At 35.0% G+C, this 23153-nt stretch overlaps 1 protein-coding gene across 5 annotated transcripts in view; it reads left to right on the forward strand.

Annotated features, from left to right (window-relative positions):
* Window positions 1–23153, forward strand: part of PIBF1 (progesterone immunomodulatory binding factor 1) — a 238717-nt gene that overhangs the window by 100018 nt on the left and 115546 nt on the right. For all 5 annotated transcript variants that reach the window (XR_007720925.1, XM_050766982.1, XM_050766981.1 and 2 more), the window contains exon 11: window positions 16918–17083. Coding sequence is in view for 4 of the 5 variants with exons in the window: in XM_050766982.1 (XP_050622939.1) it covers window positions 16918–17083 (166 nt within the window). In the remaining variant the exon portion in view is untranslated. The remainder of the gene's footprint in view (window positions 1–16917; window positions 17084–23153) is intronic.

Below are 23153 nucleotides of genomic sequence, written 5' to 3' on the forward strand. Positions count from 1 at the left end.
GATTTTCTGCCTACTGGATATGTCCATTTCTAATACTGGCGTGTTGAAGTCTTCACCTATAGTAGTAGATTCATATATTTCTTCTTGCATTTGTATCAGTTTTGACTCATGTATTTTGACATTCTGTTCTTGGTCATATAAATGTTAAGGATTATTATATCTCCTTGGAAAATGGACCCCTTTGTCATTATCAATGCCCCTCTTTATCCTTGATAACTTTTCTTGCTCTGAAGTCTGTTCTGTCTGAAATTAATACAAGCTACTGACAGTTTTTTTTGAGTAGTATTATAATGGTATATTTTTCTCCATACACTTTTAATCTATATGTATCTTTATATTTAAAGTGCATTTCTTGTAGGCAATGTATAGTTGGATTTTTTGAATCTAGCTCTTAATTGGTGAATTTAGAACATTTACATACAATGTGATTATTGATATACTGTAGTTAGATTTGCATCTACCATATTTATTACTGTTTTCTATTTTTTCCCTCATTCTTTGTTTTTATTTTTCATTCTTTTTCCTTTTTGGTTTTAATTGGCATTTTGTTGTTGGGCACATAAATGGTAGGAATTGTTATATTTTCTGGGAGGAAGAACTTCAAAAAGGAAAGTTTGAAAATGTAAGCTAAGTGTGATAATTGAGAAGGTTAAAGTGTTTTTTGTATCAGGAAATCAAGGAGATTTACAATCCTCCCAACCAGAGAAGGAATGTTCTGAGTTAGGAGTGTAGGGAAAGAAAGAAAATTAGAATATAAGCAATTTTAAGGTAGAGAGGAGGGAATTGAAATAAACCTTTGTTGGATAGATCTTGACCTTAGTGAAAAGGAAGTCATCAAATGACGATGAAGAGGGCTCCAAATGACCTGAGAGTCTTAATAAAAGAAGGCAGTTTTTAGAAGGACAACTATAGAGAATACAGTAATCTAATACATTTGGAATAAAAGAATTCCAAGCAGCAATAAGAGCTAGGTCATGGACTTGCTTAGTATGGCATCCCTGATTTTCCACAGCTCCTCTTAATTCAAATCAGAGGTCGACGAACTATGGCCTATAGGCCAAACCCAGCCTACTATCTGTTTTTGGACAGTCTGCAGGCTAAGATTGGTTTGTGTGGTTTTTTTTTTAATTATGAGGGGGAAATCAAAATAAAAATAAATACTTAATGACACATGAAAATTATATGAAATGCAGATGTTAGTGTATATAAAGTTTTATTGGAACATAAACTCATTTGTTTACATATTGTCTGTGGCTGCTTTTATGCTACAACTGCACAGTTGAGTTGTTGCAACAGAAACTTTATGGCCCACGAAGCCTAAAATACTTACTCTTTGGTCTTTTACAAAACATGTTTGCATGCTAGCTTTTAGCAGCATCAGTTAAGCAGCACTGATAATTGTCTGTCTGTTTCTTGGAGACCATTCACAAGTCTAAATAGACGGGTCACCGTTTATCAATGCTTTCGAGATATCAGCATGCATCTCTTTCTTATGCATCTCTTTAACAGGGTAGAAAAATTATGACTTTGAATGCGTAGCTCTGTTTCTTGGTAAGGATAAGATGTTACATTCCACTGAGTGGAAGAAAAATCAAATTCTGTGCTTCAAAAATTCCAATATTTTAAAGTATTAGAACATCTCATGGTTTATAGAAAAGCATGGAACGTGGTAAGACATCTTGGCCAGACTAAAAATTGGAACTCTGCAGCCAGGAAAACTTACAAAGTCACCTATTATTTTTCTTATGACAAGCTTTAAAACAAAATGCTTTGGCAAACTTGAATGTCTAATTTAATTTAACAGACACATAGTGTTTACTGTGCCAATACAGTTTTAAGCGTTTTACCAATATTAACTCATTTAATTGTCCTAATTACCTAATGAGAGTATCACTATTACACTCATTTTATAATCATGGAAGCTGAGACACAGGTAGTAAAGAGTGATATGGAGTTTGAACTCATGTAGTCTGGCTTCAGAACCCTTGCTTAATATAGTTATTTGTGAATATTTAACCTCTGAATCTAAAATAAAAATTGAAACTATAAAAAATAAGTATTTAAAGTCACATTACATTAAAAAAAATACTTCAATCTCATGAAGCTTGAAGATTACATGAGACCCTTTTTGTTTTAGAGTCCTTACTATATATGTATGTGTTTGACTTCTAGGTTCACGGGATACATGTGCAGATTTGTTACTTAGGTAAATTGTGTGTTGCTGAGGTTTGTTGTACAAATAATCCCATCACCCAGGTAGTGAGCGTAGTACCCGGTAGGTAGTTTTCCAACCCATGCCACCCTTCCACCTCAAGTAGTTCCCAGTGTGTATTGTTCTCATTTTTGTGTTTATGTGTATTCAGTGTTTAGCTCAGGCTTACATGTGAGAATATACAGTATTTGGTTTTTGTTTCTACCTTAGTTCACTTAGGATAATGGCCTCCAGCTGCATCCATGTTGCTGCAGAGGACATGATTTCATTCTTTTTTATGGTTGAATAGTATTCCATGGTATGTATGTGCTGCATTTTTTTTATCCAGTCCACCATTGATGAGCATCTAGGTTGATTCCATGTCTTTGCTTTTGTGAATAATGCCACAGTGAACATATGAGTGCATGTGTCTTTTTGTTAGCATGATCTATCTTCCTTTGAATACCTTTCCAATACCCAGTAATGGGATTGCTGGATTGAATGGTAGCTTTAAGTTCTTTGAGAAATCTCAACACTGCTTTCCATAGTGTCTGAACTAATTGACGTTTCTACGAGCAGTGTATAAGTGTTCCCTTTTCTCCACGACCTCACCAACATCTGCTATTTTTTGACTTTTTAATAATAGACATTCTGACTGTTGTGAGATGGTAGCTCTTGGTTTTAATTTGCATTTCTCTAATAATTAGTGATGCTAGAGTTTTTTCATGTATTTATTGGCTGCATGTATGTCTTCTTTTGAGAAATATCTGTTCATATTCTTTGCCTTTTTTTAACGGAATTGTTTGTTTTTAGCTTGTTGAATTGTTTACGTTCCTTATTGATTCTGGATATTAGACCTCTGTTGGATGCATATGTTGTGAATATTTTCTCCCATTTTATAGATTGCCTATTTACTCTGTTGATCATTTCTTTTGCTATGCAGAAGCTCCTTAGTTTAATTAGCTCCCACTTACCAATTTATGTTTTTGTTGTAGTTGCTTTTGGGGACTTAGTCATAAATTCTTTCCCAAGACCGATGTCCAAGGCTTACAAGAACATTATTTCCTAGAAAGTTTTCTTCTAGGGATTTTATAGTTCTGGGTCTTACATTTAAGTCTTTATTCCATCTTGAGTTGATTTTTGTATTTGGTATATAGAAGGGGTCCGGTCTCAATCTTCTGCATATGACTAGCCAGTTATCCTAGCAACATTTATTGAATAGGGAGTTCTTTCCTCATTGCTTGTTATTGTTGACTTTGTCAAAGATCAGATGGTTGCAGGTGTTTGGCTTTATGTCTGCGTTCTCTGTCCTGTTCCATTGGTCTGTGTGTCTGGTTTTGTACTAGTACCATGCTGTTTTGGTTATGGTAGCCTTGTACTTTGAAGTCAGGTATTGTGGTGTCTCTAGCTTTGGTTTTTGTTGTTGTTTTGTTTTTTTGGTTCTTGTTTTTGTTTTTGCTTAGCATTGCTTTGACCCTTTTTTGGTTCCATGTGAATTTTAGAATAGTTTTTTCTCATTCTGTGAAAATGATGTTGGTAATTTGATAGGAATAACATTTAATTTACTTTCTTTGGGCCGTATGGCCATTTTAGCATTGTTGATTCTTCCTATCCATGAGCAAGGAATGTTTTTCCATTTTTTTGTGTTATCTCTGAATTTCTTTGAGCTGTATTTAGTGATTCTTATTGTAGAGATGTTTCGTGCAGTACTTTTGGAATCATCTAGTAGTTTTCACTTCATTTTCACTGCTTTTCAAATTTTTTCACTGTTTGAATCCCTAGATGATACTGTGACTGAATTTTTATTTTTAGCCACAATGTCTATTTAGATAAATTTTTTTTCCATTTGTTCTTTTGATGTGTTCGTGATCCTAGAAATTTGACTACTTATGTGCAGATTTCGGCTTTCCTACTTACTTGGGCAAGTTATTAACTTCTCTGAGTCTCAGAATCTTTATCTCTAAAAAGAGAATAATTGCTTGCCCACTTTCACCACTGTGATTCAATGTAGTATGAGAATTCCCAGCTAAAGCAACCAGACAAGAAAAAGAAATAAAAGGCAATCAAATTGTTAAGGGAGAAGTCAAATTATCCTTGTTATTAAATAATAGGATTTTTTTTTTAAACAAAGCAAAACGTTTCAGGAATTTGCATGTCATCCATGTTTCTATATGCCAACAGTGAACGTTCTGAAAAAGAAACTAAGAAAGTATTCCCATTTACCTAGGAATTAAAGCTGCAAATAAAATTAAATACCTAGGAATTAAAGAAGTGGCTGGGTGCAGTGGCTCATGCCTGTAATCCCACACTTTGGGGGGCTGAGACGGGCAGATCACGAGGTCAGGAGTTTGAGACCAGCCTGGCCAACATGGTGAAACCCTGTTTCTACTAAAAATACAAAAATTAGCCAGGCGTTGTGGTGTGCATCTGTAATCCCAGCTACTTGGGAGGCTGAGACAGGAGAGTCGCTTGAACCCATGAGGCAGAGGTTGCAGTGAGCCAAGGTCATGCCATTTCACTCCAGCCTAGGCGTCTTGAAAAAGAAGAAAAAAATAAAAAAGAAGTAAAAGATCTTTACCATGAAAACTGTAAAACACTGGTGCAAGACATTGAGGAGAACACACAAAAGATGGAAAGATTTATTCCACGTTCATGGATTGGAAGAATCAATGTTGTTAAAATGTCCATACTTACCTAGAGCAGTCTACAGATTCAATGCAATACCTCTCAATATACCAATGACATTCTTCACAGGAGTAGAAAAAAAAAATTCTAAAATATATATGGAACCACAGTAGACCCACAATAGCCAAAGCTATCCTATGCAAAAAGAACAAAACTGGAGGAATCACATTGCCTGACTTCAAAATATACTACAGTGCTGTAGTAACCGAAACGGCATGGTACCAGTGTAAAAACAGACACACTGGAAAAAAATAGAGAAATCAGAAACAAATCCATACATCTCCAGTGAACTTATTTTTGAGAAAGATGCCAGGAACATACATTGGGGAAAGGACAGTCTCTTCAATAGATGATACTGGGAAAACTGGATGTCCATATGCAGAAGAATAAAATTAGACCTCTATCTCTTGCCATATACAAGAGTAAAATCAACATGGGTCAAAGACTTACATCTAAGACCTCAAACTATAAAACTACTAAAACATTGGAGAAACTCTCTAGGACATTGTTCTGAGCAAAATTTTCTTGAGTAATACCCCACAAGCACAGGCAGCCAAAGCAAAAATGGACAAACGGGATAATATCAAGTAAAAAAAAGCCCCTGCGTAGCAAAGGAAACAATCAACAAAGTGAAGAGACAACCCACAAAATGGGAGAAAATATTTGCAAACAATCCATCTGACAAGGAATTAATAACCAGAATATATAAGGAGCTCAAACAATTCAGTAGGAAAAAAAATCTAATAATCCAATTTTTAAATGGGCAAAAGATCTAGACAGACATTTCTCAGAAGAAGGCATACATATGGTAAACAGGGTTATGGAAGGGTACTCAACATCACTGATCATCAGAGAAATGCAAATCAAAACTGCAGTGAGACATCATCTCACCCCAGTTAAAAGGGCATTTATCCAAAAGACAAGCAATAACAAATGCTGATGAGGATGTGGAGAACCCTCATACACTGTTGGTGGGAATGTAACTTAGTACAACCACTATGGAGAACAGTTTAGAGGTTCCTCAAAAAACTAAAAGTAGATTTATGCTGGATCATATGGTAGCTTTATGCTGGATCAGTGATTGCTGGATCATATGGTAGCTTTATTTTTAGTTTTTTGTATATCCCAAAAGAAAGGAAATCAGTATATCAAACAAATATCTGCACTTCCATACTTATTGCAGTAGTATTTACAATAGCCAAGACTTGGAAGCAACCCAAGTGTCCATCAGCAGATACTGAATAAAGAAAATGTGGTACGTATACACAATGGAGTATTCTTCAGCCATAAAAAAGAATGAAATTCTGTCATTTGCAACAACATGAATGGAACTGGAGGTCATTATGTTAAGTAAAATAAGCCAGGCACAATAAGAAAAACTTTGCATGTTCTCACTTGTTTGTGGGAGCTAAAAATTAAAACAGCTGAACTCATAGAGATAGAGAGTAGAATGATGGTAACCAGAGACAGTTACCGGAAGGGTAGTTGGGAGAACGGCGGATGGGTAATGGGTACAAAAATAATAGGAAGGTGGAATAAGATGTATTTGGAAGCACAACATGGTGACTACAGTCAGTAACAATTTAATTGTACATTTTTTTTTAGACAGTCTCTCTCTGGCTTTATACTGCATCAGTGATTGCTGGATCTTATGGTAGCTCTAGCCCTGGCTGGAGTATAGTGGCGTGATCTTGGCCCGCTGCAAACCACCGCCTCCCAGGTTCAAGTGATTGTCCTGCCTCAGCCTCCTGAGTAGCTGGGATTACAGGCATGTGCCACCACACCAGCTAATTTTTTCTATTCTTAGTAGAGAAAGGCTTTCACCATTTTGGCCAGGCTGATCTCGAACTCCTGACCTCAAATAATCCGCCCACCTCAGCCTCCAAAACTTCTGGGACTACAAGCATGAGCCACCGCGCCTGGCCTAATTGTACATTTTAAAATAACTAGACCAGGTGTGGTGGATCACATCTGTAATCCAAGCATTTTGGGAGGCTGAGGCGGGGGGATCACTTGAGGTCAGCCTGGCCAACATTGCAAAACCCCATCTCTACTAAAAATACACATACGTACCTACATACATACTTACATACATACATGCATAAAATAACTAAAATAGTATATTAGATTGTTTGTAACACAAAGGATAAATCCTTGAAGTAATGGATACCTCATTTACCCTGATGGAATTATTACACATTGTATGCCTGTATCAGAATATCCCATATACCTACTATGTACCTATAAAAATTAAAGATTTTTTGAAAAGAATAATCCTAAATTCTGTGTTAGTGCTTTGGAGATGATTAAATGAAAAAACTATTTATACCTGTATATGACAGTAAATAAAAGCGCTCAAATGTTAGACTCCTTTCCTTTTGTATTGGTCTGTACACATCCTGATAGGCATCATGCCAATTCAAGTTTCCTCTTAGTATAGTAAACGCCTTTAAAGTTCATCACTGGCTTTTTATTAATATCACAAGCCTCTCACAACCCACTTAGTCATGGTTGCAATAGAAAGCGAGAGAAGAGGAATAAGGGACAGAGCAATAATAAAAGCACCAAATTTCAGCCAACCTAGAGAGGAAGAGCAACACTTTCTGCGGGGGAGGACATGAGAAAAGTGTAGGGAGAAAAGCAAGGCCCAGGAGGATGTTTGAGAGAAGACATTTCTTCGGAAGAATAATGTCAGATGTTAAAAATTGGAGTTTGTTTAATTAGATTAATGCTTACTGAGTTGCTTTGATTATATTAGGCTCTTTATTATTTCTTTTTTATCCTGAAATGTTAGAGATGGTTAAATAGATACCAAAGTGTGTAGACTTTTTCTGAAACTTTTAAACTTTCTCATTTTATAAACAGTTGTAGAAAATAAAAATATAATTATAACATAATATGTTTACTGATTACCTAACATAAGATTATATTTACTCTCTATTTCTTTGAATATCCCAAGATAGAATTTAACAGAAATACTAATAAGTAATTATTTAGTCCATTAAGTCTAATTAGACAGAAATAAGAGGTGGGGAAATAGTGATTTAGTTCTTACTATGTTACGTTTTTCTTCTTTACTTCTGTTTTATATGCCCTTATGATAGACTTTATTACATTCTTGTAGGTAGGCTAGTGAGTCACACATAGATTCCTAAAATTGTATATAAAATTTGTAATAATTTTAACTTGTTACAGAACTCAGATACAGCCTGTCATATCACAATACTTTTGCTCCCTTTTTTGCATTTCTTTTTTGTAAGTGTTTTTAGAATGTTGTCATGTCTCCTTCTACCACCTTAGCCCTTATCCAAACTGTATATTTTTTGAAAGTTTAATTTACTTTTTTGTAGTTTGGTCACACCTAACCTATAATCATTTTGGTTTCTCTTTTCTTCACTCTCTGTAATTTGTTTTCATCTTTTACTGACACCTAAACCTGGAAACAATAATCTTAGTTCACTGGTTTTTTCATACTTCAGTAAGAGACTGCCCCTCATCAAATTGGTATTTAATATTTTAATGTTTTCTATCCTGGCTTGAACCTATTTAGCATTCTAATTTTATAACACCTAAAAACCTCATGGTTACTATGACTCCATTCATTCACTCAGTAAGCATTAAGAGTTAGTAATATTCTGGATATACCATTATCTCATTAAGAGCTTATAATATGCCAGAATATATACGAAATCTTAGGAATCCAAAGATGGATTAGACAAGATTCCTGCACTCGAGTAACTTATATTTTAATTGTACAGTGTGTTGTTGTGAACATTTTACTTGTGTTAACTCACATTATCATCCAGAACTCAACACGCTCAAGTTTTCCCCCAAGGATTTTGATTCAGAAGGTCTCAGGCAGAACCATGGCATCTAGAGTTCTTTGAAGTTCCACAAGTAATTCTGATGGTCCTCCCTGGTTAGGCTAGATAAAGTCAACCTCAGGAGTCATCCTCATCCTTAGAAAAGAAAAAAATGTTGCTAATGATCCAGCTTTACTACAAGACCACCTAGGCTTAAAGACCCATGACTCTGGTTGCTGTATTCAGGAGTTTTTTGGAGTATTCCTTAACCCATTTCAGAACATTAATTTGGATAAATTAGCATTTATAGGGCTTGCCTGTTATTAGGAAGTTGATCTAAACAAATGACTTTTACATCCCTTTTTACCTTTTACAATATGTATGTTAACCATAGTAAATTTCTTTTCTTGAGCTATATATTACTGAAAAATAGGACAAAAGCATGATTAGCCTCCATCCTGCTATTAATACTTTACGCTATTCATCATAAAAGCATCCCTCCAAAAGTGCTTTTTCTAATGACTTTTTAAGATTCAGTTTATATGTTCTGATTTTTTTTTCTTTAATGTAGACTAACACTGAGATATACATTAAAAGCAGCGTGAAATAGAGTTTTGAGTGCTATGAAGCACTAATATAATAAATACTCCTGGTTCAGAGGATAATTCAAGCTGAATTTTAAGTGTTTGTTGTCATGTTGACACAAAAGGGAAAACAGACCCAATCAAACACTGTTATAAAATGTTTTACTCTAATTTTATCTCATACATGCTTTTATTTTATGACAACATTCCTTTCCTTACATTTGTTTCAGTTAAGTACTCTTCACATACCTGTAGTACCTATTTTTTTGCCTTTATAAGATGACCAGATATTACTACATGTTGTTTATTAATGACACATATTTTATTTGATCGTGATATGATGGATGCATTGAATTACTCCAAATACATGCTTGAAATTCTTATAAATCCATGGTACAGTTGTCAAACATACTCAGCGTTTTTAACTCAGCAAAAAAAGACCTCTCACATTCATTTAAGAATTAGCTTCTAAGCCAAAAATGACAGATGTAGTATTGCAGCTGAGAAGTGAACTGGTTGAAGAAATCATCTAAATGGCAGAAACGTTTGGAGAAATACCCAAACTCCTTTTAAATTCCTTTCTCATGTTCTTTATGCATCATTGTTGCAACATTAATGTTGGCTTTATAAGTTTTCCCTACCTTCTTGCTTTTCAATTTGGAAAATTTCATAGTTGGAAGGGAAACACCTGTGTAGAGAACTGTACAGATAACTGTGTTACTCTATAGTTTTTCATTTTTTTTTTTTCCAACTTACTGGACATCTTTGGGCTCTATAATTTTATATGTACATTTTTTAATTAATGTAATTGCTCCCCTAATTTTCATCAAAAATAATTTTGATTCAGTATCTAGGTATATATTTAAAATTTTTTAAATATACAGATAACTATAAAGCAAAAGAAAACAGTTGGTAGAACAGTAAGTAGCAGTAATGCGCAAAAGTAAAATCTGTAAGATAACATTTTGTATTTTAATAACATGAAAGTAATTTCAGATATATTCTCTGTAAGTTATGATATATATATGTGTGAATGTAGTTTTATAGTTTTTGAAATACATAAAACTTGGATACTTCTGGTTTTCTTAAAGTCAATTAGAAGTTATAGATCGGGTATAATAAGGTAGGTGTGCTTATTTTTGTATTCTGACATCTTTCAAATGTTTTCAGGATATAAAAAATAACCAAAGACCTATACCCTATACTAGACACTGATGTGGTAATACCTCATCTCTGTCTAGCTAATAACACTTTGTTGTGAGAAGTAAAAGATATATCTAAGCCAAAATTATTTAAATGGAAAGTACTTAATTTTTTTATTTTTTAAATTTCTCATATAAAAAATTTTTTGAGTTGCGTTCAGTAAAATTAATTTTAAGTTGAATCATGTAATGTAAAAACAACTAATTTTCTCCTCTCACCTCTCGTTTCCCAGATACCTTTACCTATATGGTATATTATTTATTATTTCTTTAGGATGTACACTTCCTTTCTTTTTATATAACTCAGTGTCCTTGTGTAATTTTAGATATATCCATGATTCGTATCTAAATATGTATGTAATGAGTCAAGTTTTTATTTTTAAAAGAAGCACATCAGAATGTATGGACACAAATGAGAATACCCTCCACCAAGGTCAATACGGTAGAAGCCCGTATGCTTTTTCCAACTGTTCTGGTATTGCTCAGTTCACTTACTTTACAGCACAGTTCTTGGAATAACTTTTCATTTTATTTTATTTTATTTTATTTTATTTTATTTTATTTTATTTTATTTTTTTTTTTTTTTTGAGACGGAGTCTCGCTCTGTTGCCCAGGCTGGAGTGCAGTGGCGCAATCTCGGCTCACTACAAGCTCCGCCTCCCGGGTTCACGCCATTCTCCGGCCTCAGCCTCCCGAGTAGCTGGGACTACAGGCGCCCGCCCCTGCGCCCGGCTAATTTTTTGTATTTTTAGTAGAGACGGGGTTTCACCATGGTCTCGATCTCCTGACCTTGTGATCCGCCCGCCTCGGCCTTCCAAAGTGCTGGGATTACAGGCGTGAGCCACCGCGCCCGGCCGTAACTTTTCATTTTAACAGTCTTCTTCCTTCAAAGATGAGTTTTGTTTTTGGAAATTCAGCCATTCAGAGTAAAGCCCATTGCACTTGGTGGGTGAATAAACTGGGTATACTGTTTGTTGTGAACAATGGGTGAGAAGTTGGGGAGAGGTTAACTATTTAAAAATGAAAGAATTGTTGAGAATGGAAAATCATGAGGACAATTGAAAATCTTATTTTTGGAGGAGGTTTAATAACATAAGATTTTTAAGTTATAATATTGAGGGAAGGATAGCAAATTCTACATGAAAGCATAATTCATATGTAATATGCATAGCAAACATTTATAGAGAATAATATCAAATATTGGTGAGGATATGCAGAAATCATATTTCATACACTTAGAGTTTCATTTTAAATTGATGTAGCCATTTGGAAAGAAAAATGGCAGTATCAAAATTTAAAATCTTTTGACAGAATTTCACTTCATGGTATCTTTCTTAAACATTTACTTGTGCATGGGAGGCAATTCTTAGGATGATCTTTGAAGCTCTGTATATGATGCTTTGAAGCATTTTGAAATAATCTAAATGTTAATCAGTTTAGAATTAAATTATTTGGAATTAATTAAATGGTTATGTCCACATTGTGCTCTGTTACACAGCAAATGAAAAGAATGAGGTATAGACATGGAAAAAACAGATCCCAGGACAGTCTACATGAAAAAAAGGAAGTTACAGAGAAGAATATGTGTGATATGCTATTTGTTTTAAAAAAAAAAGAAAACTGATACATCAATTGATATGTGATATGCATGCATGTTTTAAAGAAAAACCTCTTAGATACACAGAAAACTAATAACAGTGATTATCTCTCAAAGGAGAAATGGAATTGAGAGTAGTGATAGAGGTCTGGGCCAGGTGCAGTGACCCACACCTGTAATCCCAGCACTTTGGGAGGCTGAGATGGGAGGATGGCTTGAGCCCAGGATTTCGAGACCAGCCTAGGCAACATAGTGAGACCCTGTATCTACAAAAAAGAAAAAAAAGAAGAAGAAGTCTGTAATCTTTATTTGTAATGTTTGGAGTTTTTAGCCTCACAGTGGATTTGATAAATTATTTATAGAATTGAAAATATATTTGAAAATATTTACTTGTACAGAGAAGAAAATTTATGAAAATATAAACGGCTTATCCTTATGAGCAAGACTGAATTCTCAGTTGACTAGACACATCAGCTTCTGTCCTTGTCAACTCCAATTTCTTACAACTGAATCTACCAAAGACTGAATCTATCTGGAGATTCAGGCCCATCTTTGTTTCACAGTTCTTTCAAGTGTAGAAAGTTTATCAATCTCTGCCCCACTTACTTGTGGAATTTAAAACTAAATTTTCCTGCTCACACAAAAAACTTATCAGTCTATCTCTGACTACCTACTTCTGTGTATTCTTCTAAGCTACAATATTCTCTCTTTATTGACCCATCTCTCCATATTTCAACATAAAGTTGAAAGTATCTTTCAGCGCTTTGTTATTAATTTGCCTAATAACTGAATACTAAAAATCTTTCCATGAACCTTTACTGGTACTGGAAATCTTGTGACTTTGCCTAACTTCTTTTGCCAGTCTGCCTTGGGGCAGGGTCTTACTTCCCATACTCTTTATCTGTACATAGTTGTCCTGCCACATACAGATAAATGCTTTGCCTCAACTACTGCACTGTCTTACTTCCAACCTGGACCGGTTGTTAAATTTCTTAATGCAAGTACCATATTCTGGCCCTGGTCATTACATGAACCTCACCACTGAGTTTTACTACTTTTTAGGTATTCTGCCTTAGAATGCCTGTTTACTGAACAAGATTTGATAACTGGGTTCAGAATTTTTAATGTAGTACAAGCCATGAACATTTTGTGTACAGAATTCAAAAATCAGTTGTTTCTCATTGAAATAAAAAAGTGAGCTTAAATAAGCAGTTAAAATGGGTTAAATATGGGTCTTTCACTGTATTACTTTTACTCAATATTGACTTTGTTAATAAGAGTTGGGAATAAACCATATACATGCGTGGCTCAATACATCAAGTCTAACAAGTAAAACTTCCCCTGTAGGGTCTACATGTAAAGACTGCCAATGTAAATTTTGTTATGAAAACCTGTTATCTGATGTTTTATCTAGTATTTTTATTAACAAATACATTTTCCTATTTGTGAGACTCCAGTGTCACATTGATGTCTGTCCTGTGGTTATTTCTCAGCGTCACAGAACATGTCCTGCTACTGGGAGTTTAATTACTTTCTTTGTAACTCACTGTGTAATAGCTGATTTTCACCTTTTAACACTTTTTCTCCCTGTACTTCCAACCCCAGAAGTGCTGTTGCAGTGAATATTCCTTCAGAGCAAACCATTAGTTCTAGCCCTTTCTGTTTTTTTAAAGTAGTATGTGATATATGGTTGGGTCTTATGAAAACTAAAAACCCAGTTACAAATGTAGCATAAAGACAAATGAAGCCAAATTTTGGGCCTGGGGATGAGATGGTTGTGAGAATAGGTGGAGATTCTGTGTGGAAAATATGACCTCTTAAGGTTACTATGCTAATAAATTAGAATATCAAACATGAAGTTGTTAATGTATGAATAATACTGACTTACCTCAAATAAGATGTTCAGATTGAGAGTATGAGATGAGAAGTCTGAGTCAACAAAGTAAAATGTGATGGGTTATATTAGCAAAACAAGTTAAGTGGGAATTACCTGAAACTAGCTCCTGGGCATCATCAGTTCCTCACTGTTGGAGCTACTTTTGTAGCTATGTTTGTTCAACGTTTTCAGAGTTCAGTTTAACAAAATAATTACACAGACTTAATAATATGAGGCAGATCCTTTCACTTACGTAAACAACATGGGAATAGACTAGTCCGTTAGAATTACCATTTCATTTTACGAAACTTCAATTTATGAAACTTACTATATTCAAATTTTTAGGAGATAATTCTTGTTACCACCTAGATGGTTTATTGTTTAACTTCTGTTAAATTTTCTATATTCTAAGTGTCTAAATACTGTTTACTGTTTAGCTTTTCAATATAAGGAAATAATATTAGTGCTAAAAGTAACTTTCAGGTGCCATGTAATGAATAGAAACCGGTGATGCTAAAAGCTAAGTCTTTAATTACCTATTTGGAGTTGGCATTGATATCCGAAGCAACAACATCCTGAATCCATAAAAAGGCAAAATTTGCAGTTTAATCTTTTTAGGATAAATTATCTTAAAGATGATTTAAAGATAATCACATTCTAAATTACTTTTCCAGAATTTATTTCATAATATGGTCTATGTATGTCCTAGTCTCACATACAAAGAAGGTATTGATTTCACACATTTAATACATCTATATTTATAAAACAACTTGCCTCAAAGAGTACAGGGACATTTTTATGTCATAAAATGTTGAATTAATAAATATTTTTAGTAAAAGGTATTTTTTTTTACCACTTCACACACTCTAGGATGCATAATCAAAAGGCAGACAAAGATCAGTGTTGTTGAGAATGTGGAGAAATTGGCACCCTTGTTATTGCTGACAGGAATGTAAAATGGTGCAACCATGTTGGAAAAAAGTTGGGCAGTTTCTCAAAAAGTTAAAAATAGAGTGACATATGACATAGCAATTCTGTTCCTAGGTATATAACCAAGAGAAATGAATTCATGTTTACACAAAAACTTGTACATAAATGTTCATGGTAGCATTATTCATCATAGCCCAAAATCAGAAACAACCCAAATGTCCATCAACTGATGATGGATAAGCAAAATGTGATATAGTTATACAATTGAATGTTACTCGGTTATAAAAAGGAATGAAATGTTGATTCATGCTACAACATGAATGAACCTTGAAAACACCAGAAGGCCACATATTATATGATTCCATTTATATGAAATGTTCAGAGTAAGCAAACTTTTAGAGACAAAAAGTAGATCAGTGGTTGCCAGGCCTGGATGAGGAGGAGAATAGGGAGTGACTAATGAACATGGGGATTTTTTAGGGTAATTAAAATGTTTTTAATTAGATAATGGTGTGCAACTTTGTAAATAAGCTAAAAACCACAGAATTGTGTATGTTAAAAGAGTGAATTTTATGATATATGAATTATGTCTCAGTAAATAATTTATCAGTGTTTGTTTTTCTATATAAAAAGGTATTTTTTAATAAAATTGTAAAAAGTTTTATATAATTAATACCAGGATTTTCCAAAAAAGTTAATCACAAAAACTGACATTCACTTTAAAGCTTTACTGTATATTAATGTGAAATGTGCATTGTATGGAACTTACACCCATCTGAGAGTTGAAGTAGCCCATGGTGTGTATCTAATGCCTATCTTCTCTAATTATATTTTGAATGGTATTTTGACTCACTGACAGGAGTGAAATAGCCTTTAAAAAGCATTTTAAAGTTTATCTTACCTCAGAAATGTCAGTTATGAATATTATGTAATAGCAGAAAGACTATCACTGTGAAGTGACTATGCTCTCTGCTTCACTGCCCTGCACGTAACTCACATTTCTTCTCCCTAGAATGCTTCCCACCCCTTACCTCCTCCTGCCTTACACACACACACACAACACACACACACACACACACACACCCCTCCACACAAACCAAGTTAGGTCTCCTTCATATATGTTCCCATTGATCCTAGAGATTACCCTATTGAAGCACTTACTATACTCCATTGAATTTTCATGTTTATTTGCCTGTTCTCCCCAGAAAACTGTAAGTTATTTTTAAAAGCAATATTTTATCTACCAATATATACACATTACCTAGCATACTGACTAGCTCAATAAATATTTGAATAAATGAATTTTAATAACATACCTAGCATTATACTGGGTTCATAATAGCTCCCTGAAAAGATATAGTGTATCTGTATTTTACTTTTCTGTTAGAACACAATCAACCTTAAGCATTTTCAAATTTATAGTATGTGGTGATTTATATGTTAAGTGGAAATGTTTTTATTATTAGTTATACCTGTGGAATGAGGAGAATGTTCCTTATCTGAGTTGTAATAGCCTACTTGTAGGCCTATATTTATCTTCACAGTTTGTACATTTTTTTCTTGTAATATCAAAATATATGTATATTTACTAAGTTTATTTTGCAAATGTTTCAAGAATTTGTAGTTTAATGTGCATATTTCATTGCTTTCTTCTCCATCTGACATTATTTAGATTTAGGATGAAATAGCAAGCTGAGAAACAATGCCATAGACTTAAGAAGGCCTATGAAAAGTGTAGAAATTAAATCATTCCAAGCAATGTAACTGAAATTTGTTCTTGCCATTTACAAAATAATAGGAAATAATTATTTTGGGGTAGAAGGAATGAAAATGAGGGTAGAATGGTAAAAGTTAATTGATATGTTCACTGGAATTACATATTTTCATACATACACCTACCTAAATTCTTTATAAAAGCTTTGCTGAATGAATATAAATTATTAACTGCACAAATATAGGGGAGTAGAAAATGTAGAAGTAAGGTTTATGAGTATATAAATCATTGAGACTGCTTTCTTTAGAGTGTCATAACCATTCTGCTTCTTTCAGGTACAGAGAACTACAACTTAGTACAGAAAGCAAAGTAACAGAATTTCTCCATCAAAGTAAATTAAAATCTTTTGAAAGTGAGCGTGTTCAACTTCTACAAGAGGAAACGGCAAGAAATCTTACACAGTGTCAATTGGAATGTGAAAAATATCAGAAAAAATTGGAGGTACATGTACAAGCTTTTCTTTCCACATTAGCATGCCATGTAAAGTCCCTAAGTGCAAGATTTATATTGAGCTTTGTTTCTCCTATAGGATGTGGCACTATCCTGCAAAAAAAAAAAGGAAATATGTATTTCAGAAAGATGTATACTGAAAAGGAATGGAATTGTTAGGAAACAAAAATAAGAAAAATCTCATTCACAATAGCAACCAAAAATATATAATGACTTGGAATATTTTTAATAAGAATAGTGCAGAATCTATATGAAGAAAACTATAGAACTTCACTGACATGTGAAATGAAACACCATGTTTCTGGAAGGGAATGAAGTATACATTTTTTTCAGTTTTCATCAAATAATATATGTTTCTATCTAATCAGATGCCAGTGTATTTTTTAACTGAAAATAATTCTATAGTACAACTGGAAAGAAAAACAAATACAGAATAGTCAATATTTTTAAAAGTACTTTTTAAAAAGAAATAATGGAAATGTGTATCACATTTTAAAGTGTGTTCTGAGGCAAGAATAATCAAGCTGCACACAAAATTAGTTCACAAATGTTATAAAATGCAAAGCCCCAAAACATATTTACATAAATTTAAGAATTTATACATGGTAAAGGTCACATTTCAAATCAATAGGGAAAGTGTGGATTGGACAATAAATGATGCTGTGATAATCATTTGAATATTTAGAGAAAATAGTTGACTCAATACCTCATACCATACAGCAAACTTAAACTCAGATGGATTACTAAGGTGCATATAGATATATAATATATATTATATACATATAGTGTGTGTGTGTGTGTGTGTGTGTAGCTATGAAAGTATTAGAAGTAAATACAGATGAGCCAGGTGCAGTGAGTCACGCCTGTAATCCCAGCACTTTTGGAGACTGAGGTTGGTGGATCACCTGAGGTCAGGAGTTCTAGACCAGCCTGGCCAACATAGTGAAACCTCATCTACTACTTAAAAACTGTGGAAGTTAGGTGTGGTGGCACACACCTGTAGTCCCAGCTACTTGGGGGTTGAGGCAGGGAGGACTGCTTAAGCCCAGGAGGTCGAGGCTGCAGTGAGCTGAGACGACATCACTGCACTCTGGCCTGGGCAACAGAGCAAGACTCCGTCAAAAAATTTTTTTAAAGTAAATACAGATGAAATTATATCTTATGTTTACTTTGGGAATTAATCTGTTAATCTGATGAAGGCAACAAAAGAAATTATATAGGAAAAATAAAAGCTGAATTTATTTTTTAAATTCATAAAATTTAAAATTCATAAATTCATAAAATTCATAAATTTGTAAAATTTATATTTAAAATTAATATTTAAAATAATATGAATAATATTAAAGGCAAAATAGAAACTGAAAAACACTCTTTGTGTTATATATGACAGAGGGCTTATGTCCTTCATTTTAAAAGATATTTTATCAAGGAGACATACTTTCCCCTTCTACATAAATAAGTGGGGAAAAAAAGGAATGGACCATTTCCAAGAAATGAAATGCAAATTGCTAACAAATAAATAAATGAACATATGAATTCTCACTGATAATTAACGAAATATAAATTTAAACTTTTTTTTAACCTTTAGATAGGTCTGTGTGTTGTTTTTAAAGTGCTGGCAAGAGTACCCTTCAGTGGGAAATCTCATGAGTCAGAAAATGAAACAGCCCTTCTGGACATTATGGTAATCTGTGTTAAAGGCCTTAGAAGGTTGACCACATTGTGAATTTTAGCTCCAGATCAACTGCAAGAACAAACCAGCAATCCTAAGAGGACCCGCAGACCCTCTGAAGGAAGCGGACTGCTCCTGCAGGACCCGAGAGACACCCCAAATATTCTGAGAGGTGGAAAGCCTCGGGCAAGTTTTCAAGCCCAACTCGCCCTGGGCCTGGAAACAGACTAGGGGCTGTTGTGGGGAGGGCACTGGGGGTGAGACCAGCCCTTCAGTTTTCATGGGAGCTGGATGAGGCCTGTGACTGGTGGCTTTCCCCAACTTCCCTGACAACCTGCATGACTCAGCAGAGGCAGCTATAATCCTCGTAGGTACACAACTCCAGTGACCTAGGAATCTCATTCCCCTTCCCCATATTAGCTGCAGCAAGACTGACCTAAGGGTAGTCTGAGCTCTGACACAGCTAGCCGTGCCCCCACCTGATGGTCCTTCCCTACCCACCCTGGTAGCAAAAGACAAAGGACATATAATCTTGGGAGTTCCAGGGCCCCACCCACTGCTGGTCCCTTTCCATACAGCTGATGCTTTCTGGAAAGCACCACCTCCTTGCAGAAGGCCAACCAGCACAAAAATGGAGCATTAAACCACCAAAGCTAAGAACCCTCATGGAGTCCATTGCACCCTCTGCCACTCCACCGGAATAGGTGCTGGTATCCATGATGGAGAGACCCACAGACAGTTCACATCACAAGACTGTGCAGAAACCCCCAGTACCAGCCTGGAGCTGAGTAGACTCGCTGGGTGGCTAGACCCAGAAGAGCGACAACAGTCACTGCAGTTCGGCTCACAGGAAGCCACATCCACAGGAAAAGGGGGAGAGTACTACATCAAGGGAACACCTCGTGGGACAAAAGAATCTGAACAACAGCCTTCAGCCCTTGACTTTCCCTCTGACAGAGCCTACCCAAATGAGAAGGAACCAGAAAACCAACCCTAGTAATATAACAAAACGAGGCTCTTCAGCGCCCCCCAAAATCACTAGTTCACCAGCAATGGATCCAAACCAAGAAAGCCCTGATTTACCTGAAAAAGAATTTAAGAGGTTAGTTATTAAGCTAATCAGGGAGGAACCAGAGAAAGGTGAAGTCCAGTACAAGGAAATCCAAAAAAAAATGGTACAAGAAGTGAAGGGAAAAATATTCAAGGAAATAGCTAAAAGAAAAACAATCAAAAATTCAGTAAACTTTGGACATGCTTTTAGAAATGCGAAATGCTCTGGAAAGTCTCAGCCATAGAATTGAACAAGTAGAAGAAAAAAATTCAGAACTTGAAGACATGGTCTTTGAATTAACACAATCCAACAGAGACAAAGAAAAAAGAATATGAAAATATGAACAAAGCCTCCAAGAAGTGTGGGATTATGTTAAACAACCAAACCTAAGAATAATCGGTGTTCCTGAGGAAGAAGACAGTTCTAAAAGCTTGGAAAACGTATTTGGGGGAATAATTGAGGAAAACTTCCCTGGCCTTGCTAGAGACCTAGACATACAAATACAAGAAGCACAAAGAACACCTGGGGAATACATTGCAAAAAGATTTTCACTTAGGCACATTGCCATCAGGTTATCCAAAGTTAAGACGAAGGAAAGAATCTTAAGAGCTGTGACAGCAGATTTCTCAGCAAAAGCCTGCAAGCTAGAAAGGATTGGAGGGTCCTATCTTCAGCCTCCTCAAACAAAACAATTATAAGCCAATAATTTTGTATCTAGCGAAACTAAGCATCATAAATGAAGGAAAGATACACTCATTTTCAGATAAACAAATGCTGAGAGAATTCACCGTTACCAAGCCACCACTACAAGAACAGCTAAAAGGAGCTCTAAATCTTGAAACAAATCCTGGAAACACATCAAAACAAAATCTCTTTAAAACATAAATCACACAGGACCTATAAAACAAAAATATAAGTTAAAAATCAAAACAATAAAAAGTAGACAGTCAACAAAGAGCATGATGAATGCAATGGGACCTCACATTTCAATGCTAGCATTGGATGTAAATGGCCTAAATGCTCCACTTAAAAAAGGTACAGAACCGCAGAATGGATGAGAACTCACAAACTATCTGCTGCCTTCAGGAGACACACCTAACAAATAAGGACTCACATAAACTTAAAGTAAAGGGGTGGAAAAAGGCATTTTATGCAAATGGACACCAAAAGCAAGCAGGGGTAGCTATTCTTGTATCAGACAAAAAAAACTTTAATGCAACAGTGGTTGAAAGAGACAAAGAGGGACATTGTATAATGGTAAAAGGCCTTGTCCAACAGGAAAATATCACAATGCATCTAATACTGGAGCTCCCAAATTTATAAAACAATTACTAATAGACCTAAGAAGTGAGATAGACAGCAACACAATAATAGTGGAGGACTTCAGTACTCCACTGACAGCATTAGACAGGTCTTCAAGACAGAAAGTCAACAAAGAAACAATGGATTTAACTGGATTTAAACTGTACCTTGGAATAAATGAACATAATAGATATAAACAGAACATTTCATCCAACAACTGCAGAATACACATTCTATTCAACAGCACATGGAACTTTCTCCAAGATAGACCATATGATAGGCCATAAAATGAGCCTCAATAAATTTAAGAAAATTGAAATTATATCAAGCACTCTGTCAGACTGCAGTGGAATAAAACTGGAAATCAACTCTAGAAGGAACCTTCAAAACCACACAAATACATGAAAGTTAAATAACCTGCTCCTGAATGAGCATTGGGTCAAAAATGAAATCAAGATGGAAATTTAAAAATTGTTTGAACTGAATGACAATAATGACACAACCTATCCAAACCTCTGGAATACAGCTAAGGCAAAGCTAAGAGGAAGGTTCATGGCCCTAAACACCTACATCAAAAAGTCTGAAAGAGCACAAACAGACAATGTAAGGTCACACCTGAAGGAACTAGAGAAACAAGAATAAACCAAACCCAGCAGAAGAAAGGAAATAACCGAGATGAGAGCAGAACTAAATGAAATTTGAACAACAACAACAACAAAAATACACAAGATAAATGAAACAAAAAGCTGGTTTTTTGAAAAGATAAATAAAATTGATAGATCATTCCAGGCATGGTGGTTCATGCCTATAATCCCAGCACTTTGGGAGGCTGAGGTGGGCAGATCACCTGAGGTCGGGAGTTTGAGTCCAGCCTGACCAACATGGAGAAACCCCGTCTCTACTAAAAATGCAAAAAAAAAAAAAAAAAAAAAAGCTGGGCATGGTGGATTGGTGGATGGTGGTGCATGCCTGTAATCCCAGCTACTCAGGAGGCTAAGGTAGGAGAATTGCTGGAACTTGGGAGGCGGAGGTTGCAGTGAGCAGAAACTGCACCATTGCACTCCAGCCAGGGCAACAAGCGAAACTCCATCTCAAAAAAAAAAAAAAAAAAAAAAAAAAGACCATTAACAAAATTAACCAAGAAAAGAAGAAAATCCAAGTAACCTCACTGAGAAATGAAACAGGAGATATTACAACTGACACCACTGAAATGCAAAAGATTATTCAAGGCTACTGTGAATACCATTACACATATAAACTAGAAAACCTAAAAGAGATGGATAAATTCCTTGAAAAAATGCAACCCTCCTAGCTTAAATCAAGAAGAATTAGATACCCTGAAAAGACCAATAACAAGCAGCAAGATTGAAACGGTAATTTAAAAATTACCAAAAATAAAGTCCAGGACCAGATGGATTGGCAGCAGAATTCCACCAGACATTCAAAGAATTGGTACCAGTCCTTTTGACACTATTTCACGAGATAGAGAAAGAAGGAACCCTCCCTAATTCATTCTATGAAGCCAGCATCACCATAATACCAAAACCAGGAAAGGATACAACCAAAAAAGAAAACTACAGACCAATATCTTTGATGAACATAAATGCTAAAATCCTTAACAAATACTAGCTAACCGAATCTAACAACATATCAAAAAGATAGTCCATCATGACCAAGTAGATTTCATACCAGGGATGCTGGGATGGTTTAATGTATGCAAGTCAATAAATGTGATACACCACATAAACAGAATTAAAAACAAAAATTATATCTCAATAGATGCAGAAAAAGCATTAGACAAAACCCAGCATCGCTTTATGATTGAAACCCTCAGCAAAATCGTCATACCTTAACATAGTAAAAGCCATCTATGACAGACCTACAGCCAACATAATACTGAATGGGAAAAAGTTGAAAGCATTCTTCCTGAGGACTGAAACAAGACAAGGATGCCCATTCTCACCACTCCTCCTCATCATAGTACTGGAAGTCCTAGCCAGAGCAATCAAACAAGAAAGAAATAAAGGGCATCCAAA

The sequence above is a fragment of the Macaca thibetana genome, chromosome 17, assembly GCF_024542745.1.
Source record: "Macaca thibetana thibetana isolate TM-01 chromosome 17, ASM2454274v1, whole genome shotgun sequence".
Classification (NCBI taxonomy): Eukaryota; Metazoa; Chordata; class Mammalia; order Primates; family Cercopithecidae; genus Macaca; species Macaca thibetana.